The following is an 18,297-nucleotide window of genomic DNA, read 5'->3' as shown; positions in this document are numbered from 1 at the left end:
GACTGAACGGTCGATTGATGAAGAACTGTCTCATTCCAGCTGCAGCCTGGGGTAGGCGACCTGGATTTAATACAAATACTTTGATGAACGATACCATTTCCATGAGAATCTGCACAAAAACAGTTAACGAAAGCCAGGCCGTGTATAGCGCCACCAACGGGAATCTCACCGCTGGGGGCTCTTCCACCCGAGGAACTCTCGTATGCAGAGCCTCCAGTGGCGAGAGTCTGGGTATCCGAGACTACATTCAATATCGATGTAATATAAATACGATTCCTGAAATCAAAGAGCTGGTGTACCATCACATAACACGACCATAATCCTTTGTTATTGTAATTGCGATTAATTAAAAGTCATGTATGAATTAAAACTTTTTAAGGCAATCTTTACTTTAGATCTTCACAGAATCATTACGAATATCATTTATTATCAAGACCAGGAAGCAGTCAGCAACATTTGAACTACTTTAGTTATTAAGGAATGTCAGATACGATACTATATATACAACATATACCTTGGATAGATCACTGAGAACTATGTGGTATTAATATATCGACTACAAGGTCGAATGTTCGCAGATTGCTTTTTACTGACAGCATCACTAATATTACATCTCGAGGTTTTCTTGGCGTTTTCCATATCAAACATTATAAAATTTATGTTGTTCATGGTGTTGTTAACTCAATGCAATATTAGTAGCAGAGTATAATAGACTTAATCCAAGGAATTGGGAGGTCCTAAGCCATTTCTGCCTGGTTTCCATTGTTGTTTTTGAATCAGTCATCTCTACATAAGCCAATACAGAGCAGACAGAGGGAGACAGACAGACAGACAGACAGACAGACAGACAGACAGACAGACAGACAGACAGACGAAATGATTTCCGTACTACATGAAAAGCAGGCGTGCCATCTTTTTTACATGAAAAACAGGAGTGCCATCTTTTTTACATTCCAATTCATTTAATACCCTATATTTAAAAGTCATGTTGAACATAAGGTTTGCTAAATATACATATTCAAAATAACCACCAAAATGTACATTACAGGAACTTGGGTTTAAAACTGAAAAGTTGTCATTTTCTCTGCTTATCACAATTCTGCATTACATGTAAAATGTATCAGACAAATCTCAGGTGATTGCCATTACCTGATAATGTTTTAACTTGATTTTATAAATAACACATCAATGATTATAAAACACATTGTATAAAAATATAGAATGTCATATTATTCGTATTGGTCTTTTAAAAAGTTACTATAGTAACATATGATTATTAATCTGGTTTAAATGAATGGAATAACCTTGGTACTTGGAACATATACTTTGCAAAATAAGTGTAAAGATACTCCGTTCTACTGTAAATGCTTTTAAAACCGTGCCAATGAAGGACACTATTACAACCATGGTTTTATCATTGTATATAAACTTCTATGGGATGAGTTCTGGATAAAAATCCTCTTGCGAACCGTTAGCTAGTCTGTCCACTGTATAAATTGGGGTATCCAACAATAGATTTTTTTGAAAATTGTTGTCATGTCATGTCAATTTGAGGTCTATTTTATCTACAAGTACTATAGTGATAGGTTGAAATCGTGATTCATTGGGGGGCATTGATTTTTAGTTGTGGACTCAAAAATCAATTTGATTGGATATATTGTGCCATAGTGTGTGTCCTGCTAGTGCTAAACAAATGTGTTTACCCGCACATAATTCAATACTGCTCAGGGTGTATGATATTTTATGACTAAGTCACTACATCTACCAAAACAATGTTTTGAAAAATGTTCCGGTCACAGCTAATGAAGATTTGAAGTGCATGTCTCAATATTCTGTCAATTACACATGAGATACGAGTTTGCATAGTTCAACATTAACATATCTAAATGCTAATAAATCAAATTAAACTTATGTTTCACTTCTTACTTCCTTTATTTAACAGTTCACTTGTGCTAAAAATAAAAAAGATTCTGGCTATAAAAAATCACATTTTATCTAACTGATATAAATATACCCATTTTACAAAAGACCTGAAAAGACCTGTGATAGGTTTAAACGTTTCAAAACCACTAATATGTATTATTATCAATAATATCATTGCACAATTACTATTATTACAAAATTACCTATCTGTGCTCTGCATACATCTAATAGTACATGAAAATAACGTGTCTACAAAAGGGGAAATACAGTGTAGCTGGAACTATTACAGATTTTAAAGCATTCAGGGTGTCGTAAAACTAATGAAAAATGTGTTTTGCATTAATTTGAAGTTATCAATAATCAACATGCTATAAATGAAGCTCAAAAAATCACAAGCAGGACCAATAGAAATGACATCAAGCGTGCAAATGAGTACAAATTCAAAGAATATGCAAATGAGTACCAATTCAAAGAATATGCACTGAATACTGTCTGCCAAAACAGCTAAATTCCTCTGGGAGAGTGTTGCAAAAATGCCCTCAAATAGATAAATGTGTTCATTTGTTATTTTATTCATGATTCTAAATTACGTCTTTGAACTGTTGTGTAAGCCCTTCTTACAGTCTTTGGTCATCAGTGTTGTTTATAATTCCCTGATAAAGCACACTTTAATGCATCAACTTGTTGGACATTCACAGACATTTGTGTACTCATCTAAGGCAATGAATTTTCCAGGGATTTATATATGCCAGATCGAGCTTCACTTTAATCGTTCACCCTTCAAGTACAAAGGCTATTGCACATTGAAAGACATTTTTAAAGTTTCAAGTTTTCACATTACACCAATTATTCACATTCAAATTTATTTTCATGCTGAGATAGCCCTGGCATTTTGGCCTAGCCACCAGAACGATACTGGATCTTTGAGCCTCTTCCATGACAGACATATCATTACCTGAAAAAGTAAATACATTGTTTATGAAAAATCCATCAAAATCACCTTCTGGAGATATACATGTGAAAAGGGAGTATTCACTAGCAAGGTATGTCACATATAAACCTTTATAACTTAAACTGATAATGTAGCAGTTTGAGGTTTTTGTAATGGCAGGATTGTAATTGCAGGAAGGTTTTATTGGCAGAATTAACTGTTCTGTTCGATATCATGGCTTACTGTAACTATTGTACACCACGAGGTGTATTGAATCATTCATAGGTAAACCTGTGTGTGTGTAGCTGTACACAAAACACAGTAAGAAAGTGTCATTAATTTGTATTTTGTGTTACAGCCCCCTAAAATGGGTTCCTCAATTGGCAAAAATCGACTTTCCATTGATAACCTCTAGACTACACTAGCTGCAACTGAACTTTTTTAAAACCGTTTTGTTAGATATAATGACTTTATATTCTCAATATTGTACACCATGTGGTGTATGGAATCATTTATAGGTAAAATTGTATGTGTATGTACATATAACGGTAAGAAATCATAATAAATTTGTATTTTACACTACAAAATGTAATCATTCACAAGAAATTATGTGAAACAATATGTGATAATAATTGTGACTGAAAGTAAATGGCCTAGGCTGTGCATCAATAGTGAATATTCAATGAGCACTACCATATATGAAGGTTATTGAGGCTAGCGTGCCAAACTAACATGGCACCGGATTGAAAACTAAGCTTTGGCTAAAGATTTAAACTTGTCACTAGCCTACCTACAGATGCAATGTCCTTTTATAAGTAACTGAACAATTTTTAGTGAATATTTCTTGAGTTGCTCAATGAAGAAAACTATCCAAATTGCAGCTAGTGCAGGTTGATTTTACAAAACTCTCTTCTCACTTACAACCCTGCTGTGTTCAGCAATAAAAGTGTTGTTATCTGGTAAACAATACAAAAACTTTAATTTGCTAAATGATCAGCGTTGACAATTAATGTTTGTTGCATAAAACCTTCTGGTGAATGTTTCCTTTTTGTGTTGGATGCATATATGTTAATAGTTGTTCTCTTTCTTATAATACAATATTGAAGATACTTTCTCCCTAGGATATACGTGAGCATTCTTCATGATCACGTCACTTAGCGACGTGATCATAAACAGTGCCATCTATCATAGAGTGAACAAGACTCACTGCAGTTGAAAGCTCTCAGCTGATCAAAATATTTTGTGTGTATTGGTTAAACTTTTTGTCCTCAACATTGAAGGAGTGTACAATAAGTACATCTACATCTAATCTGGTGAATGCCTTCTGGTCAGCACTCCCTTTTGTGTTGTACATATATATGTTAGTTGTTCATTTCCTTCCATACAACATTGAAGGAATTGTACAAGAAAATCTACACATAATCTGGTGGACACCTTCTGATGGACACTGTCTCTCCTTTTTTTTGTGTTGTACACACTTACTCAGCATTGTTTCGAAATAAGTTTTAATGTGCATTGTGTATTTGTAACTGGTACATTGACTTTTGCCAAAAAAGGACCCCCAGTTACGAACTGTACCACTTTACACATAACTTACCAATTTCAAGAACACTGATCCAACAATGACACAGATGTTTAGATAAAACAGCTGCCTTAATTCAAACAACATTCGGTGCACATGTTCCTTAGGGTAATAGCTAGAACTGATTACTGAGGTTTTGCTAAACATTCCATGAATACTAATATGTTATTTGCATAATTAATGGCTTTCAGTAATTTGGCTGTATGTTAAGATTGATTGATAATACATAACTTACCAATATAAAGAACACTAATCCAACAATGACGCCAATGTTTACATATAACATAGAGATAGCTCCACCAGCCCATAGTGGGCCTAGAATTGTTCCTATATTAGCAACACCACGACGAACACCTTGTGAAAATCCTGAAAGTTGAATGAAGGTTAGTTATATATCACCATCATGTATTGCGACAGACGTAATGTCATAGGCAAACTAGGATAGCCACAAAGTCAAACTATTTTTGATGCATGTGGTAGATTACACAGTGAGTGATGGTATGGTATGTGAGATATTGTAAACACTAAAAACAGCAAAAATAACAAGCTACTCTGAAATGTTTTGCCAGCTGGTTGTTTTTCAGGAATCTGTACAAAAAATTCTTTGTTTAAACCAGTACAGTTCCATCAGTTGGCAGATTCACTTGTAAAGACCTACTTATCACATTTGACTGAGTACTTTTATAATTAGCTACAGTCCTGTATATACATAGTTCTTTTAGCAATTGCACTGTAGCAAAAATTTGCAATGATCTCCATTACTCAAAGACCTGAAAATCTTAGAACAATTATTGTTTTTCTACGTTCAATTATCATTTGCCTACAGTTAGCATTATTGTCAAATCTCTTAATTATCTTTAATGTTATTCTTGAGAAGTCACTTTCACTTTTTGGGATATCACATTGCATCATTTTCGGGAAACTAATTTTTTTTTTATAGATAAGAAAAACAATAATGCTGTTTTGAATTATATTACAAATTGAATTTCTATATATCTCATTCAGGAATAAGTAAAGTCTTACCTTGTGTTCGTTCAGTAGTATGTTTTGAAAACATTGATGCTACACAGGCTGCAATCAGTGGCAATCCTGATACTTGTACCACAAAAATAATAAGGAATATTGGCAATCCAGCTGGGTGACCTTGGTGAAAATATAGTATTCAAAGTTTTAGTCTGCAGTATAGAATACTATGAATTAAAAAAACACACTGTTATATTGATATGTCTCCAATGTTTTTGCTATTCGTTAAAATTTTTTAAACAATACCTATATCTTTTTTTCTGAAAGCAACAAAAGATAAGTGCACTTTCCTTGTGCACCATGCAATAAAATATGTACCAGAGATTACAGGCACTGCAGAGCAATACCAAAAAAAAATTATTGCATACCTGTATGCAAATCAGCTAGATTCTAATCATTCTATGTACATGAAATCAATGTTTGAGCATCAAAACAATCAGAAAGAGTTGTGGGATATTATTATGCTTAGAGTGTGCATCATATTGAGACACCAGTTTCAAGATTTGATATGTAAACCTACCTACTGCGTGTTTGCTGTATATGGTAACGTGTTGCTATGGTTTCAATATTTCATATACTTTTTGGTGTGTTTTGCATATATACTAAAATGCAGTTGCTATGGCTTCAATATTTCACATACATTTTGGTAAGTTTGGCTTATATGCTAATGCAGTTGCTATGGTTTCAATATTTCACATACCTATTGGTAAGTTTGGCATATAACCTAGAGCTGCTGCTATAGATAGAAATTCAATGACGAAACCCAATAACAGCATTTTACGGTCTTCAATCTTCTTACTCAGAAATTTGATCACAACAAACATAAACATAACCTTACAGGATAAAATGTACATACCAAGAACTTTAATATCACGATTTGGGAAGTCAATGAAAAAGTTAATTACAGTAAAACATTATCATAAATTGCACAAAATAGATAAAACTGTTGGTCTTGTGAAGACTGTGGCAATTAATTTGCATAAACATTTACATATTATAAGAATAATTTACATATCAATAGATTATGTAAATATATATACCAGTGAAGAGCTGGGGAGAACACTTAAATTTACATCATAAAAGACATCAATTCTTAGAATATCCTATAAACCTTTTAGCTGTATGACCCTTTATAGTGGTCATATGAATTAGAATTTGGTATATATTTTGGATTTGTAATTTTTAAAACAATTTCATGATGGCTTCCTTCTTGAAAAATCAACATGAAACAACATATGCCAAGTCCATGTTTGTAACTCAATACATGCCAAAAGATGGAATAAGTTTGTAAAATGATTGTTATTGTATGTACACTAACATGTATGTACAACTAACAAACTTTCTTACACATTTTTTAGTTTTTAGCAATGTATTGAGTTACAAACACTGACTTGGTCTATGTTGTTTCACATTGATTTTTCAAGTAGGAAGCCATGATAAAACTGAATTGTAAATTAAAATCCAAAGTAAATTACTCAATCATCATCCATATGGCCACTTTAATTAAACCATGTACATGTAAATTTACTGTTAAGTGTAGAGAGTGGTGTCAGTCTGTTCACAAAATTTGTTTATTTGTTCTTCCTTTTTTAATGACTTTATTGTCTTACCTCAAAGCCAGCAACACAATACAACACACTGTTCTGCAGTTCATTAAAATTCAAATATACTTGGGTGTAGGGAGTCAAAATTGTCTGTTGAGAAACATAGAAAATAAAATAAAATAACTTGAACGAGAACAAATACCACCACAGGATCTGTTTGTAGTACTGCACGCTGAGCCATGGTTTATGCAATTTTGAGACTGTTTAAGGTAGAATATGCCTCAGTGTCCTCAGTGTCCTAATCAAACTTGGCCCTTGAAAGTTGAAGTGTTTTGGTGAACCTGGGACCTGAGTTGTCATGGCAGGGGTGAACAAATCCACTGGTCCTTGGTCCGGGACTAGCAATTTTTTGGGGCGGACCTGCACAAATTTTACCTTGTACCACTAATTCTTTCAGCAGGACCACTGGATTTTTTAAGGCACTGGTCCGAGGACCACCAGTTCACAAAATGATTTGTTCACCCCTGCATGGCTACCCTCACACCTACATGTATGTGTGCTTACCTCAAGACATGTCTGGTTAAACATAAAGAAAAACTGGGCAGTCAAGATCACAACAATTTCTTCTCTAATAAATTCTGAAAAACAAACAACACAGCATTGTCATTCATGTGATGAGAATATTGACGGTGTAGGCTTTCTCTATACCTACATCATTATCAATAGTCCCACTTTTTTTTTAAAGTGACAAAATCCTGAAATGGGAAGTAGCACTATAAACCTGCACTTAATTTGGACTTTAATTATTACATTTTATATTCAGCTTATACTCGATACGAATTTTACCCTAAGGCCGAACAAAAAAAAATGTGGTTCCCATTTTGGATTACATTCAATTATAGAATAGGTGGGGTAGGTAGATTTTTTATTTTTTTATTTTTTTTATAATATATTATATGTGAGTGTTTAGTTCAGGTAGTTATGTTTTCCGTTGTTATCCACATGGTCTCTGTGTTATTCGTTTCTTCCTATCAGATGTACAGCCATTACAGATTGGAAGAACAGTTTTATATTGTCTTTTTAAAGTTGATGTCAGTTTCTGCATCCACTATTTCTTGCGAGACTTCACAATTTTCACGATTTATTAATTTGTTCTCCAATACATAAAAAAAACTTTAGGGTCAGCGTGAAAAACTAGGTGGGGTTGGGTAGCCAGAATTTGGCATAATTTTACAATGCCTAGTATGTACTCTTGTTTTGAATAATGAAATTGCTAAGTCAATAACAATAGATGTGCTATGAGTCAACCACTGCATATGATTGGTCATTAAAACAATAAGTTGCTCCAACAATCCAATCAGAAGTGTCCTTGTAAAATAAACTCTTACCTCTTGTGTAAGAAAATTTTCCTGGGTATTTTTCAGAACCATATTCACTGGCATACAGTTTAGCTTCCTTCAGTTCTGTACTGTCCTCTTCATCAAACTCTTCCACTTCTCCTGTTTCTGGACTGGCCGGTGTTTGAATGCTGCCATATTGACCATTCAAATGCTCATTTGACCCTTGACCCAGGACATCAGGACGAATATAACTCTCATTCTCCTCAACACTTGAATATCCTGTGGGTACAGACTGAGATAGTCCATCTCTGGGTGGAAAGTCTTTCAACTGTTTTATCGGTTTACCCTGCCAGCTTGAACTTAATGAATCAATTCCTGAGGTTGAATTTGTTTGTTGGTTACTGTTTGTGTTGATAGCTTGCACAGTTTCATTAGTACATGCATTTCGCATCAATGGTTCAGTTTCGTCCTGATCTACCACACCGCTCTTTTTTTGTTCTTCGTCCTTATCTTCTTGTGCAAGTATCAATTCCTGTTCTTCCAATGAAGGGAGATCATAGTACATGAAGAGAGTGATGAATTCCATAAGAATCCACATTCCACACATAAAGATCTGTAGATACAAGGAAATAACAAATCATGTTATCAAACTATCTTCTGGCATTGGTAGCATAGTTGATGGCATGATAGTATTCTTGACATTAGTGTTTACATGTATAACTTCATTGACTGACCTGGTGATGCTCTGTTAACAGGGTGAAAGCTAATCAAAACTTTTACAAACTAGTAAGTTAAGTTATGTTGAGACCATCAAGTTTTCATTTGTGTTTTACACTTAATTTGCAATCAAATAAATGGACGCTTGAATAGCAGCTTTTATTATTGCATAATTTATTTTAATTTATGTATTCTTCAGTGAGTAGAATATCACAGATACCCCTTTAAATGTAAAATAATACTTATAATATAATTATTATTTATAATGCACCTCTTCTCCACAGGGCTTCAGGTACTAACAATTGTCATCCCAGGCATGGATCTAAAGTAGCACAACAACCCTTTATACTTCTTCAACTCTCTGAGGAGCACATGATACAGTCCATTGCAGCCTTTATGATTGTATAGGATTATTAAAAACACTCACATTGCAAATCATCTATCCTACCAGGTCCCCAATTATACAGCTGGGTTGACTGGTGCTCAATCATGGTTCAAATCTTGCCCAAGGACTTTAGTTATTCAGAAATGAGCAGCGAGGCTCGAACCTGCAACCTACAGATTCCAAGCTGGCCACTCTAGTCATTTGATGGTCATAACTCAACTTCATAGATTACCCTATAAACCATCATGCCCATTAAACAGACATTACTCAGTACTCACCCCAGGTGATGTTAATGCATTGATTTCCCAGGGTCCAAGGTAGCCATTCAAATGTTCAAGGAAAAAATTCAATCCTGGTCCAAGAAGTAATCCAATTTGTCTGGCTGCCATTGCAAGGGAGATGGCTGCTGTCCTTTCTGATGTTGTGGTTGTGTGGGTAATCTGTGCAAAAATAGCTGCGCCAGCACCACTGCCAACACCTGAAAATATCATTGATTTATTTTCTGTTAATGGCCCATGATTCAATCTCATTTGAGGACAAGGAGACAGCTAACAATGTAACACAATAGTACAGTGATCACGATATAATGAGTACAAAATATTCAGGAAACCTACCTGCCACCAAACGAGAGAGGACTACAAAATTCTTGTTAATGCCAACAAAGTACATAAAGTTTCCTGCAAAAAATAGCAAATACATCAAAGTGTTAAAGTACATAAATGTATAATCTTTCAATTTTTAATTGTTATGTCTTATTAATAATAATAATACTAATCATAAAAGAATATTCATACATGTCCATGTTTATAACACATCACATTCTCGTATTCTTGCCAGAGTCAAAACAAATCACCAATACTCATGCTACTGTAAAAGTGCCCGAGGGAGAATAGAAAACAAATATTGCCCTCTATATGCAAATTGAGGTCACTATGGGTCACTAGTCCATACCATGTGATTTGATCTAAGCCAATCACTGATGGTTATATGCAAATTATGTGTTATCATCAATCATATTGGCATTATATAAATTTCCATGATATATATCCTAGAAAATAAGATTTTCCAACATTTGGAAAATGCTGAAAATTCACATAATATGGAACCTCTTCTGAAGAAAAGAACATTTGTGTTACTAAGAAAAAGGAAATCAATATTTTTACACAATTTTTGACAAATTGTATATACAGAACTTCTTAATATTGCTAAATACAATGGATATTTTGAAATAGGTACTTTACACTATGCAGTTAATTTTTGTATTCTGTTTTTGTATTCTGTTTTATGTTTTATCAGGGTGAAGTGTCATTTTAATTTCCATAGTGGAATGAATAAAGTAATTCTGATTCTCATTCTGATAATAAACAATTCAACTTTAAATGTTAAATTAATATGACAGCCAGACTAGGGTAAATAGAAAAAGTTATATTGGGTTACTTATACAGTGTTTTTGCTAAGGTTAGGGGAAACTGGGTAATAGACAGGGAGAAAAGGATAAAAATGGCTGTGTTTTCCCACAGTCTATTACTGTAATTGTATTTGGGAACCAGGTAAAATTACATGAGAACCCTGGTAGATTTTACCTACTTACCACCCTTAGCAAACACAATGATACCCTGATCAATTCATTAAATTTTGATATGGAAATTGTTTAGATTGACAGTGATTCATGTGACCACACTGATAGTGATAGATATCGAATGAGTATGAGAATGTTAAGTTGACCTACATTTGGGTCATGATTCTATCCTAATAAACAATTTTGAGCACTCCCCATAACTGCACGACAACTTCATGAACTTGATGGAAATAATTTCACAAGTTCCAGAAGTCTGACTTCTTGTCAGAATTCCTTAGAATATTCTTAAGTACTGTACCAATTATTCTTTGTAAACAAATCTCTATTCCGCTGAGACTTACCCTTCATCCCTATATTATGACTTTATTTATTCTTCTATTATCAAATCTAATCTAATCTAATCTTATCTGCTATTGATTCTTAATACATAGAGCACATTCCATTCCTATATCTGCAAATATACTTTACAAATCACAAAAATCACAAATACATTATGCACAAAGTCCTGTTGTGAAGATGAGTCTTAAAGGGCCATGTTTCAAACCCGTGTCATTGTATTTGTGTTATCTTAATAGGATTACATGCATGGGATCATTCATTTGTGCTTAGATAACTTTTACTAAAGCTCTGCTAAACAATTGTATTTCACACCTAGGTTTTAATCCTAATCCAAAGAGGGCCTATAAGACAAAAAGAGTAAAATGACTGTAACACTAGTTCATTTGCATGATGACAATGAACCATTATTCTTTATTCAGATATGTACATTTAAGGCACATGTCCTACATACTAAATAAACATTTAGATATGTACATTTAAGGCCCATGGCCTACAATACTGAATAAACATTCAGATATGTACATTTAAGGGGCATGTCCTACATACTGAATAAACATTTAGATATGTACATTTAAGGGGCATGTCCTACATACTGAATAAACATTCAGATATGTACATTTAAGGGGCATGGCCTATAGTACCGAATAAACATTATTATCATTATTATCATTATCATTATTATCATTGCATGATGACACAACATTCCATAAGCATGGAACACAAAAAGCTCTAAGTGTATCAGATGAGCAGTCACTCTTAAGCTGACCCACACAACCTTGTCTAGAAGCAAAGTCTGGAGATATATATTAGTTTACTTATTCGCTCATTTAATAAGTTATAGCTATCTGAAATAAGATAGAATGCTGATACTCTAAAGCAGTACATACCAAACTAACAGAGATACACATAGCAAAGTAACTTAGTGTTGTAGACTTGTGTTCAAGCAATGTTTTTAAATTCTGTTATCATGAATATCATTTAACTTTATAATATCAACAAAACCAAATTAAACTTTGATTAAACTCAGCCTTGAGGACTGTTTGTAGTTGTCATCAGTCAATCTCAGAGAGCAAAGTTTGAAACATAATAATAATAATAATAGTAATCTTTATTTATACTGGATAGTTCTTTAAGCATATAAACACTTGTCTCCCGAGGAGTCCAGTGAGGGCCATTCCTCATGGGTTCAGTGTTAATGCAGGAGGAAACTGGAGTACCCAGGGAAAACCTGTGTTGTTCGGTAGAGTCAAACTGAATGACACTCTTCTTACTTGCAGCGTGGTAAATTTAATCAAACGCTGAATGGGTTTCGAACCTCAACCGCAGTCACTAAGAGGCAAGTGGTTTGACCACTCTGCCACTGACAACCCATAAACATTGATCAGTGAATGCCAATGATATTCTTACTTGATCATACTTTAACAGGAACATGATGAATGACAAATCTTGCAGTCAGACTTGATGCAAGCATTTTCTCAAAAGACTGGTCTCTAAAATGACTAATTATCCTCATACTGTTTGCCATTGTTTAGGTATTACCTCAATTCATTTTTTTTAAATTTTTTTTTTTAAATTTTTGTGCTGTGAATTCCTCCCAGCGATTTTCTGTTATGCAGACAAATACAAACAAAACACACACAAATGCTACAGAGATCCATTCGGGTTTGGGACTATGTGACAAGACTATGCTGCACGCTCCATATCACATTGCTGTAGAACTGTTAAGGCTTTCCCAGTCAGTCCACAGGCTATCCCAGAGTCACCCAGGCCCGGCAAACATAACACCTGCGGGCTTCGTACTTCAATACATTTAGCATTTAGGCCCATTTACAAGATGTCCTTTTCAAAAGAAATGAATTTTGTTGCATTTGCACTTACCGTCTACATGGAGACGATGCACATGCAAGTGTAACATTTGACAATATTACCAAAAGTGGATCGTTTTGAAAACAGTGTGTAAACAGACAAAAATGGGAAGATTTGAAAATGGTAAAAAATGCAACAACTTGAAAACGCACAAAATTGACCTCAGGAATGACTACATCAATGACTTTAACTGATCGAGTCACTTATGTCTGACCCCCGGGGTCTGACCACAAGCTTCATTACTTTCTTCCTGGTGTACCTTGTCATAAATGTCAAACACATGTAAATAAGAGTCACTGAGTGAACTTTAAATGCAGTAAAAAGGTTAATAGCTCGGTTATCTCGTGTCAGACTTTTACAGTTGGGATGAGTTGATGCAGGAAGAGTTGAAATTGGGATGAAGTGACTGTGATAAGACATTTTTAAAACAACCATCACCATCCAATTAAACCTCAGGATGTACCTACCAACTATCTCCCACAGATTACCAAACAAAATAATAGTTTTGACTTTGCCCGTCTTGTCATGCCATTTTCCAAATACTGGTCCAGCAAATAATCCTGAGAAGCTGAAAGCTGACAGGGTCAGCCCCAAGTAAATGGACTCTGCACCCAATGACTGCAGGTATTGCCATAGTGATGGTAGTATGACAGCTGAAAGAGAAGAAATATCAAACTCAGCAGTGAGTAAATCAAACCACACACAGTCTGTGGTCAAATCTAATAATTACAAGAATAACTATCTTTATTGATTGAAATAAAGCCATAAATGTTGTAGTTTTAGCCCGGTTCATTGTGTTATTTTCTTTATTTCCTTTTAATATTGTTGTTGTTGTTTTGATTATCCTATAGGTTATATGTTTTGATGTGTGTGAATAAATCGAAGCTCTCTCTCTCTCTCTCTCTCTCTCTCTCTCTCTCTCTCTCTCTCTCTCTCTCTCTCTCTCTCTCTCTCTCTCTCTCTCTCTCTCTCTCTCCTTACTTCCCTTTGGTTTGTTTTGTCTTGTTTTGTTTCTGTATGTGATTATACTAGTCATATCTCCTCTAATATTTTAGTAGTGTGCATATTTTAATTTTCTGTTAGTGCTGTTCCTAACATGCTTAGTAGGCCCCTGATACAAAAGGGATCAATAAATAAATAAATAAATAAATAAATAAATAAATAAATAAGTAGGAAAAGTTTTTTCTCTTCTATTTCTACATATCTTAGTTCAGACATTTGTCATCATGATTGCCACTAAGCAGCTCTGTGGTATTCTATCTAGTCCACACTCGAATATCTGGGGAAACCTTTAGTAAAGGTCAAACTTAAACATCACCCTGCATATAGATATGTCAATATAATCAGATGCAGTTGACAGTGGATGGGTTACAAACTGACTGTAAGACTGTAAAACCAAGGCTACAGTGGCAAGAGACAAATGACTGTAGTAGGTTCCCATTAAATGTAAGATAAGTGTCAGTATGGAAAGCCATATATATTTTACCATATTCCTCACCATGTTTATAGCAGGTTCCAAACCCTTGGAAAAGTGCTTCACAATATTCTACATTACAATTCAAGATTCTATTTCCTCTACAAGGTTATGTGTTTATACTGGGTACATAAAAATGAATACATAAAATCACTTCACTGTTCTAAAAGGAAAGCTGAAAAACTGAAAAACCAAAGCAGGTTGTATAGTCTAATCTAGCAATATGAAGATCTGTCATTGCTAAATGCTTATGTAAAGCCTCACTACCCCACTAGGCAGCAATTATTAAATAAGCAGAAACATGGAAACAAGAAGAGATTTTAAAGCTGTTTTAGTGGTCTGACGTTTGAAGATAGCATTTCGACAATTACATGACATCTCTGTCCATCACAGATCATTGTGATTCTTTATTGTATGTATGTATAATTATATATCTCATCATGTATGCTGTGAGTGATATTTACATTATACAAAGGTACTATTAAAGTTGCAAGTATGCTCCCTGCACTCACACAGTTCAAGGGGACAAGCAATGTTGCAGCCAGAGGGGTTTTTTGGGTCATTTGACACACATTTTTAGGACCTGACCCACAATTTTGGAAGCGACGGGTCATAGATGACCCACACTAAAATTGTATGCAAATATGTTTAGCAACATGACCACACCTATAGCAACAGCCAAATGATCGTGTATATTGCATAGATAACAATAGGATAGATAGGCAACTGCATAATCATTCAGCAAATATCTAGAATGGGTCAGCATGTGGGTAAATATTTTGAAAAACTGTACAGTTGTGCTACAACGCTATTGGCGCTTTTTTGTAATGTCCCCCAAAAATTGTATGATGACCCAGAAAAATGAAGTATGTCCCACTCTTTGAAAAGGCTGGGTGCAACATTGGACAAGGTAATCACATAAGTAAGTATATATTATATATCTATGCGAATATATCACAGGAATTTGTGAGTTAATTGTGATTTTTATTATTATAATACAGTTTTTTGTATAGTTTTATTTTTACAACAAATATACACACATATATAATAATACTTGCTCGAGTGATAGCGAACTTCTGGTTGTGTAAGACCACGGTCACGGGTGACGTACATGAACGCAAGTTGCTTATTAACAGGTAACTATGGAAATAATATAATACCATGGATGATGATAATACCTACCATACTCAACACCTCCCATCAAGAAGAATATACCGGTGGCAATATTTGTCAGTCTTTTCTTGGTCTTCAGCCTCATGATGTTGTCATATATAGTATAACAGACCGTAAATTTTAGTGTAAACTGTAGATTATTAACTCGTAAATCAAATCGACAGTCGTGTCCGGATTCAATGATGCTGTAATGTCAGTCACTCTGCATGTATGTGAGCGGGCGCGTTGCTGGTTGAGTCAAACTTCCCCGGCGAACTTCACGTCATGTATGCGCGTCACTCCATATCGACACAGCACAGCAAACTGGTGTTCCGATCAGTCGGCCATAGAAATTAGAATACACAGACAAAACACACAGTAAAGGTAGACAAGATTTGGCTTTGAGAGACCTTTGGGACATACAAGTACACACCTCCTCTCGCGATCTGCCTGCCCTGTGCCTGCGTTGGTCTCTCGTCGCACATGACATGACAGTTCAAAGTTTATTAAATCTATCACAGTCACGTGAGTCAGCTCATCGCAAAGTTCAAAGTTCAAACTGACACGATGGACAATGCACAGGTGGTAATTTATGTAACATCAGTGTATACGAGTATAATATGCATTGAAACAAACAGTCAATTTATCTTAAAATTATGAAAAATAGCGAGGAAATTGGTTCAATCACTTAATTCTAAGACATGATGCCCCCCCTTCATTATCATGGTATATACGTATAGTCTTATAACAGTATAATTATTTTATTTGACATGAAAAAAAAAATATTATCTAGAGTCAAAAACAATATACAAACAACAAAAACAAAAATATTTAGATGTACATATAATATAAAGCACTCTAAACTATAGTGTTGAAATATTTATATGACAGGTATTTGATCGTGACTGAGAGCAATCTGCCCTTGAGGCGATCACCCGAAACAACATCTTGACATCATTAAAAAGGTAGGGGGAAGTGCTTGAGATGGGGATATGTCCACTTCTCGTAGGGTTCTTTTTTTAGTCTTAAAGCATTTTTTAGGCTATTCAGAGCCTTTCAAGTAATAACGTCAGAGCTTTACAAGACAGCGCCATCAAATATCAGAAATTAAGCGATTCTTTATACATAGGGTTGAAATATCACGGTTCTCTCTCTTTTTTTTTTAAAAGTTGTAAATGGTAATACAAAGTACAATGTTTAAAATTAAAATGTCAAAATGTTTCAAATTTGATTTACGAAGAACAAAATAAAAGGTAGGTACACAAAAAACACTAAAGATAAACAAAGCTACAAAATAACAAAAACAAACTAACAAACAAAAACGTCAACATTGACGTTTCTGTCACTGTGTCAGCGAGTCAGCGAATCTAGAGTTGTGTCCGAAGAATCATGAATAGGCGTGTGACTGCATTGATATAGGAATGTTCAAGTTGGAGTGCAACGGGGGGGGGGGGGGGGGGGGGGGGGGGGACACTTCCATAGAAAGGTATTAGTATTGTATATGGGTATGTACCGGGGTATATGCCACCCAAATGGGGTCTTCTGAAATTTCCCTCATGAGTCAAAGACATGAAACACGATCTTTAGAAATACCTTCACAACATCAGAATATGGTGATATTGACCGGATGATAGTGACTGGAAATCTTTAACAATAAGTTTGTTTTGGGATAGCTGCAATAATTGTAGCGTCTTTTTTCGGTTTTGAGGGGTTTTTCGTCTGTTTTGGTGACTAAAACTTAAAAAGTCACCAAAACAGACGAAAAAAACCTCAAAACCGCAACAAGACGCTACAATTATTGCAGCTAGTTTTGGGATTAATATCATAATTTTTTAATCAAACTTAGACCGTATACCCGTCTAAAAATTTGGGGAGTTGGCCTACCGTCTCAGTAGATGTAATGTGCATGCGGAGGTGTATGAAGTCAGTACTAATGCAGACGATGACATCATGTATTCAAAATGGACAATAATTGAAGGGAGGATATGGAATTATACACATAGCATATTTTAACTTCCAAGCACAAAACAATATCGTGATAAATGATGAACACCAGAAATTGTTCTTGAATGCACTGTATAATTGACTTTATTAACGAATAATACAACTACAGTCATTTGAGAAAAGAGTCCTGTTCCGATTGTACATGGATAATGTAAACTGTAATACTGCATGTGCAATTACAAGTTGAATTGCTTTAAAGTAAATAAAAGAAAACATAACCAATGAACGTTCTTCACAAGTAAAGTTATTTACATAACATTTATTTGCATTTTAAAGGATAATAATAACAGGACTTGTGAAAATGGTGCACCAATGAGATATGCTAATTGGTCAAACGCCAATGTCACCACCACTGGGTTATCTATGTCCTTAGAACACTGCAATGTTACGTAACTCGATATTAGTATGTGCATATGGACTATAGCAAGCAATGCCTTG

General features: G+C 34.7%; 1 protein-coding gene across 1 annotated transcript; it reads right to left on the bottom strand.

Annotated features, from left to right (window-relative positions):
- Positions 1-2,418: 2,418 nt before the first annotated feature.
- LOC144433250 (uncharacterized) lies at positions 2,419-16,304 on the bottom strand. The gene is made up of 11 exons (XM_078121559.1): positions 15,886-16,304; positions 13,697-13,882; positions 10,060-10,122; positions 9,724-9,923; positions 8,392-8,956; positions 7,568-7,641; positions 7,070-7,153; positions 6,160-6,292; positions 5,460-5,579; positions 4,672-4,802; positions 2,419-2,878 (listed from the first exon to the last, which is right to left on the bottom strand). The coding sequence occupies exons 1-11, from the start codon at positions 15,959-15,961 to the stop codon at positions 2,792-2,794; spliced, it is 1,719 nt and encodes a 572-aa protein (XP_077977685.1). The 5' UTR covers positions 15,962-16,304; the 3' UTR covers positions 2,419-2,791.
- Between the last annotated feature and the right edge of the window lie 1,993 nt (positions 16,305-18,297).

Source organism: Glandiceps talaboti, chromosome 3 (genome assembly GCF_964340395.1).
Source record: "Glandiceps talaboti chromosome 3, keGlaTala1.1, whole genome shotgun sequence".
Lineage (NCBI taxonomy): Eukaryota > Metazoa > Hemichordata > Enteropneusta > Spengelidae > Glandiceps > Glandiceps talaboti.
The sequence above is the reverse complement of the archived record's forward strand: the minus strand, read 5'-3'. Positions and strand labels throughout refer to the sequence as shown.

Excerpts from the sequence above, each read along its gene's own strand:
- LOC144433250 (XM_078121559.1), bottom strand. The coding sequence starts at position 15,961 with ATGAGGCTGAAGACCAAGAAAAGACTGACAAATATTGCCACCGGTATA. Across the intron at positions 9,924-10,059 it reads CCTCTCTCGTTTGGTGGCAG|GTGTTGGCAGTGGTGCTGGC; the intron begins GTAGGTTTCCTG and ends TGATATTTTCAG. Across the intron at positions 7,642-8,391 it reads AAAATTTTCTTACACAAGAG|AATTTATTAGAGAAGAAATT; the intron begins GTAAGAGTTTAT and ends TTTGTTTTTCAG.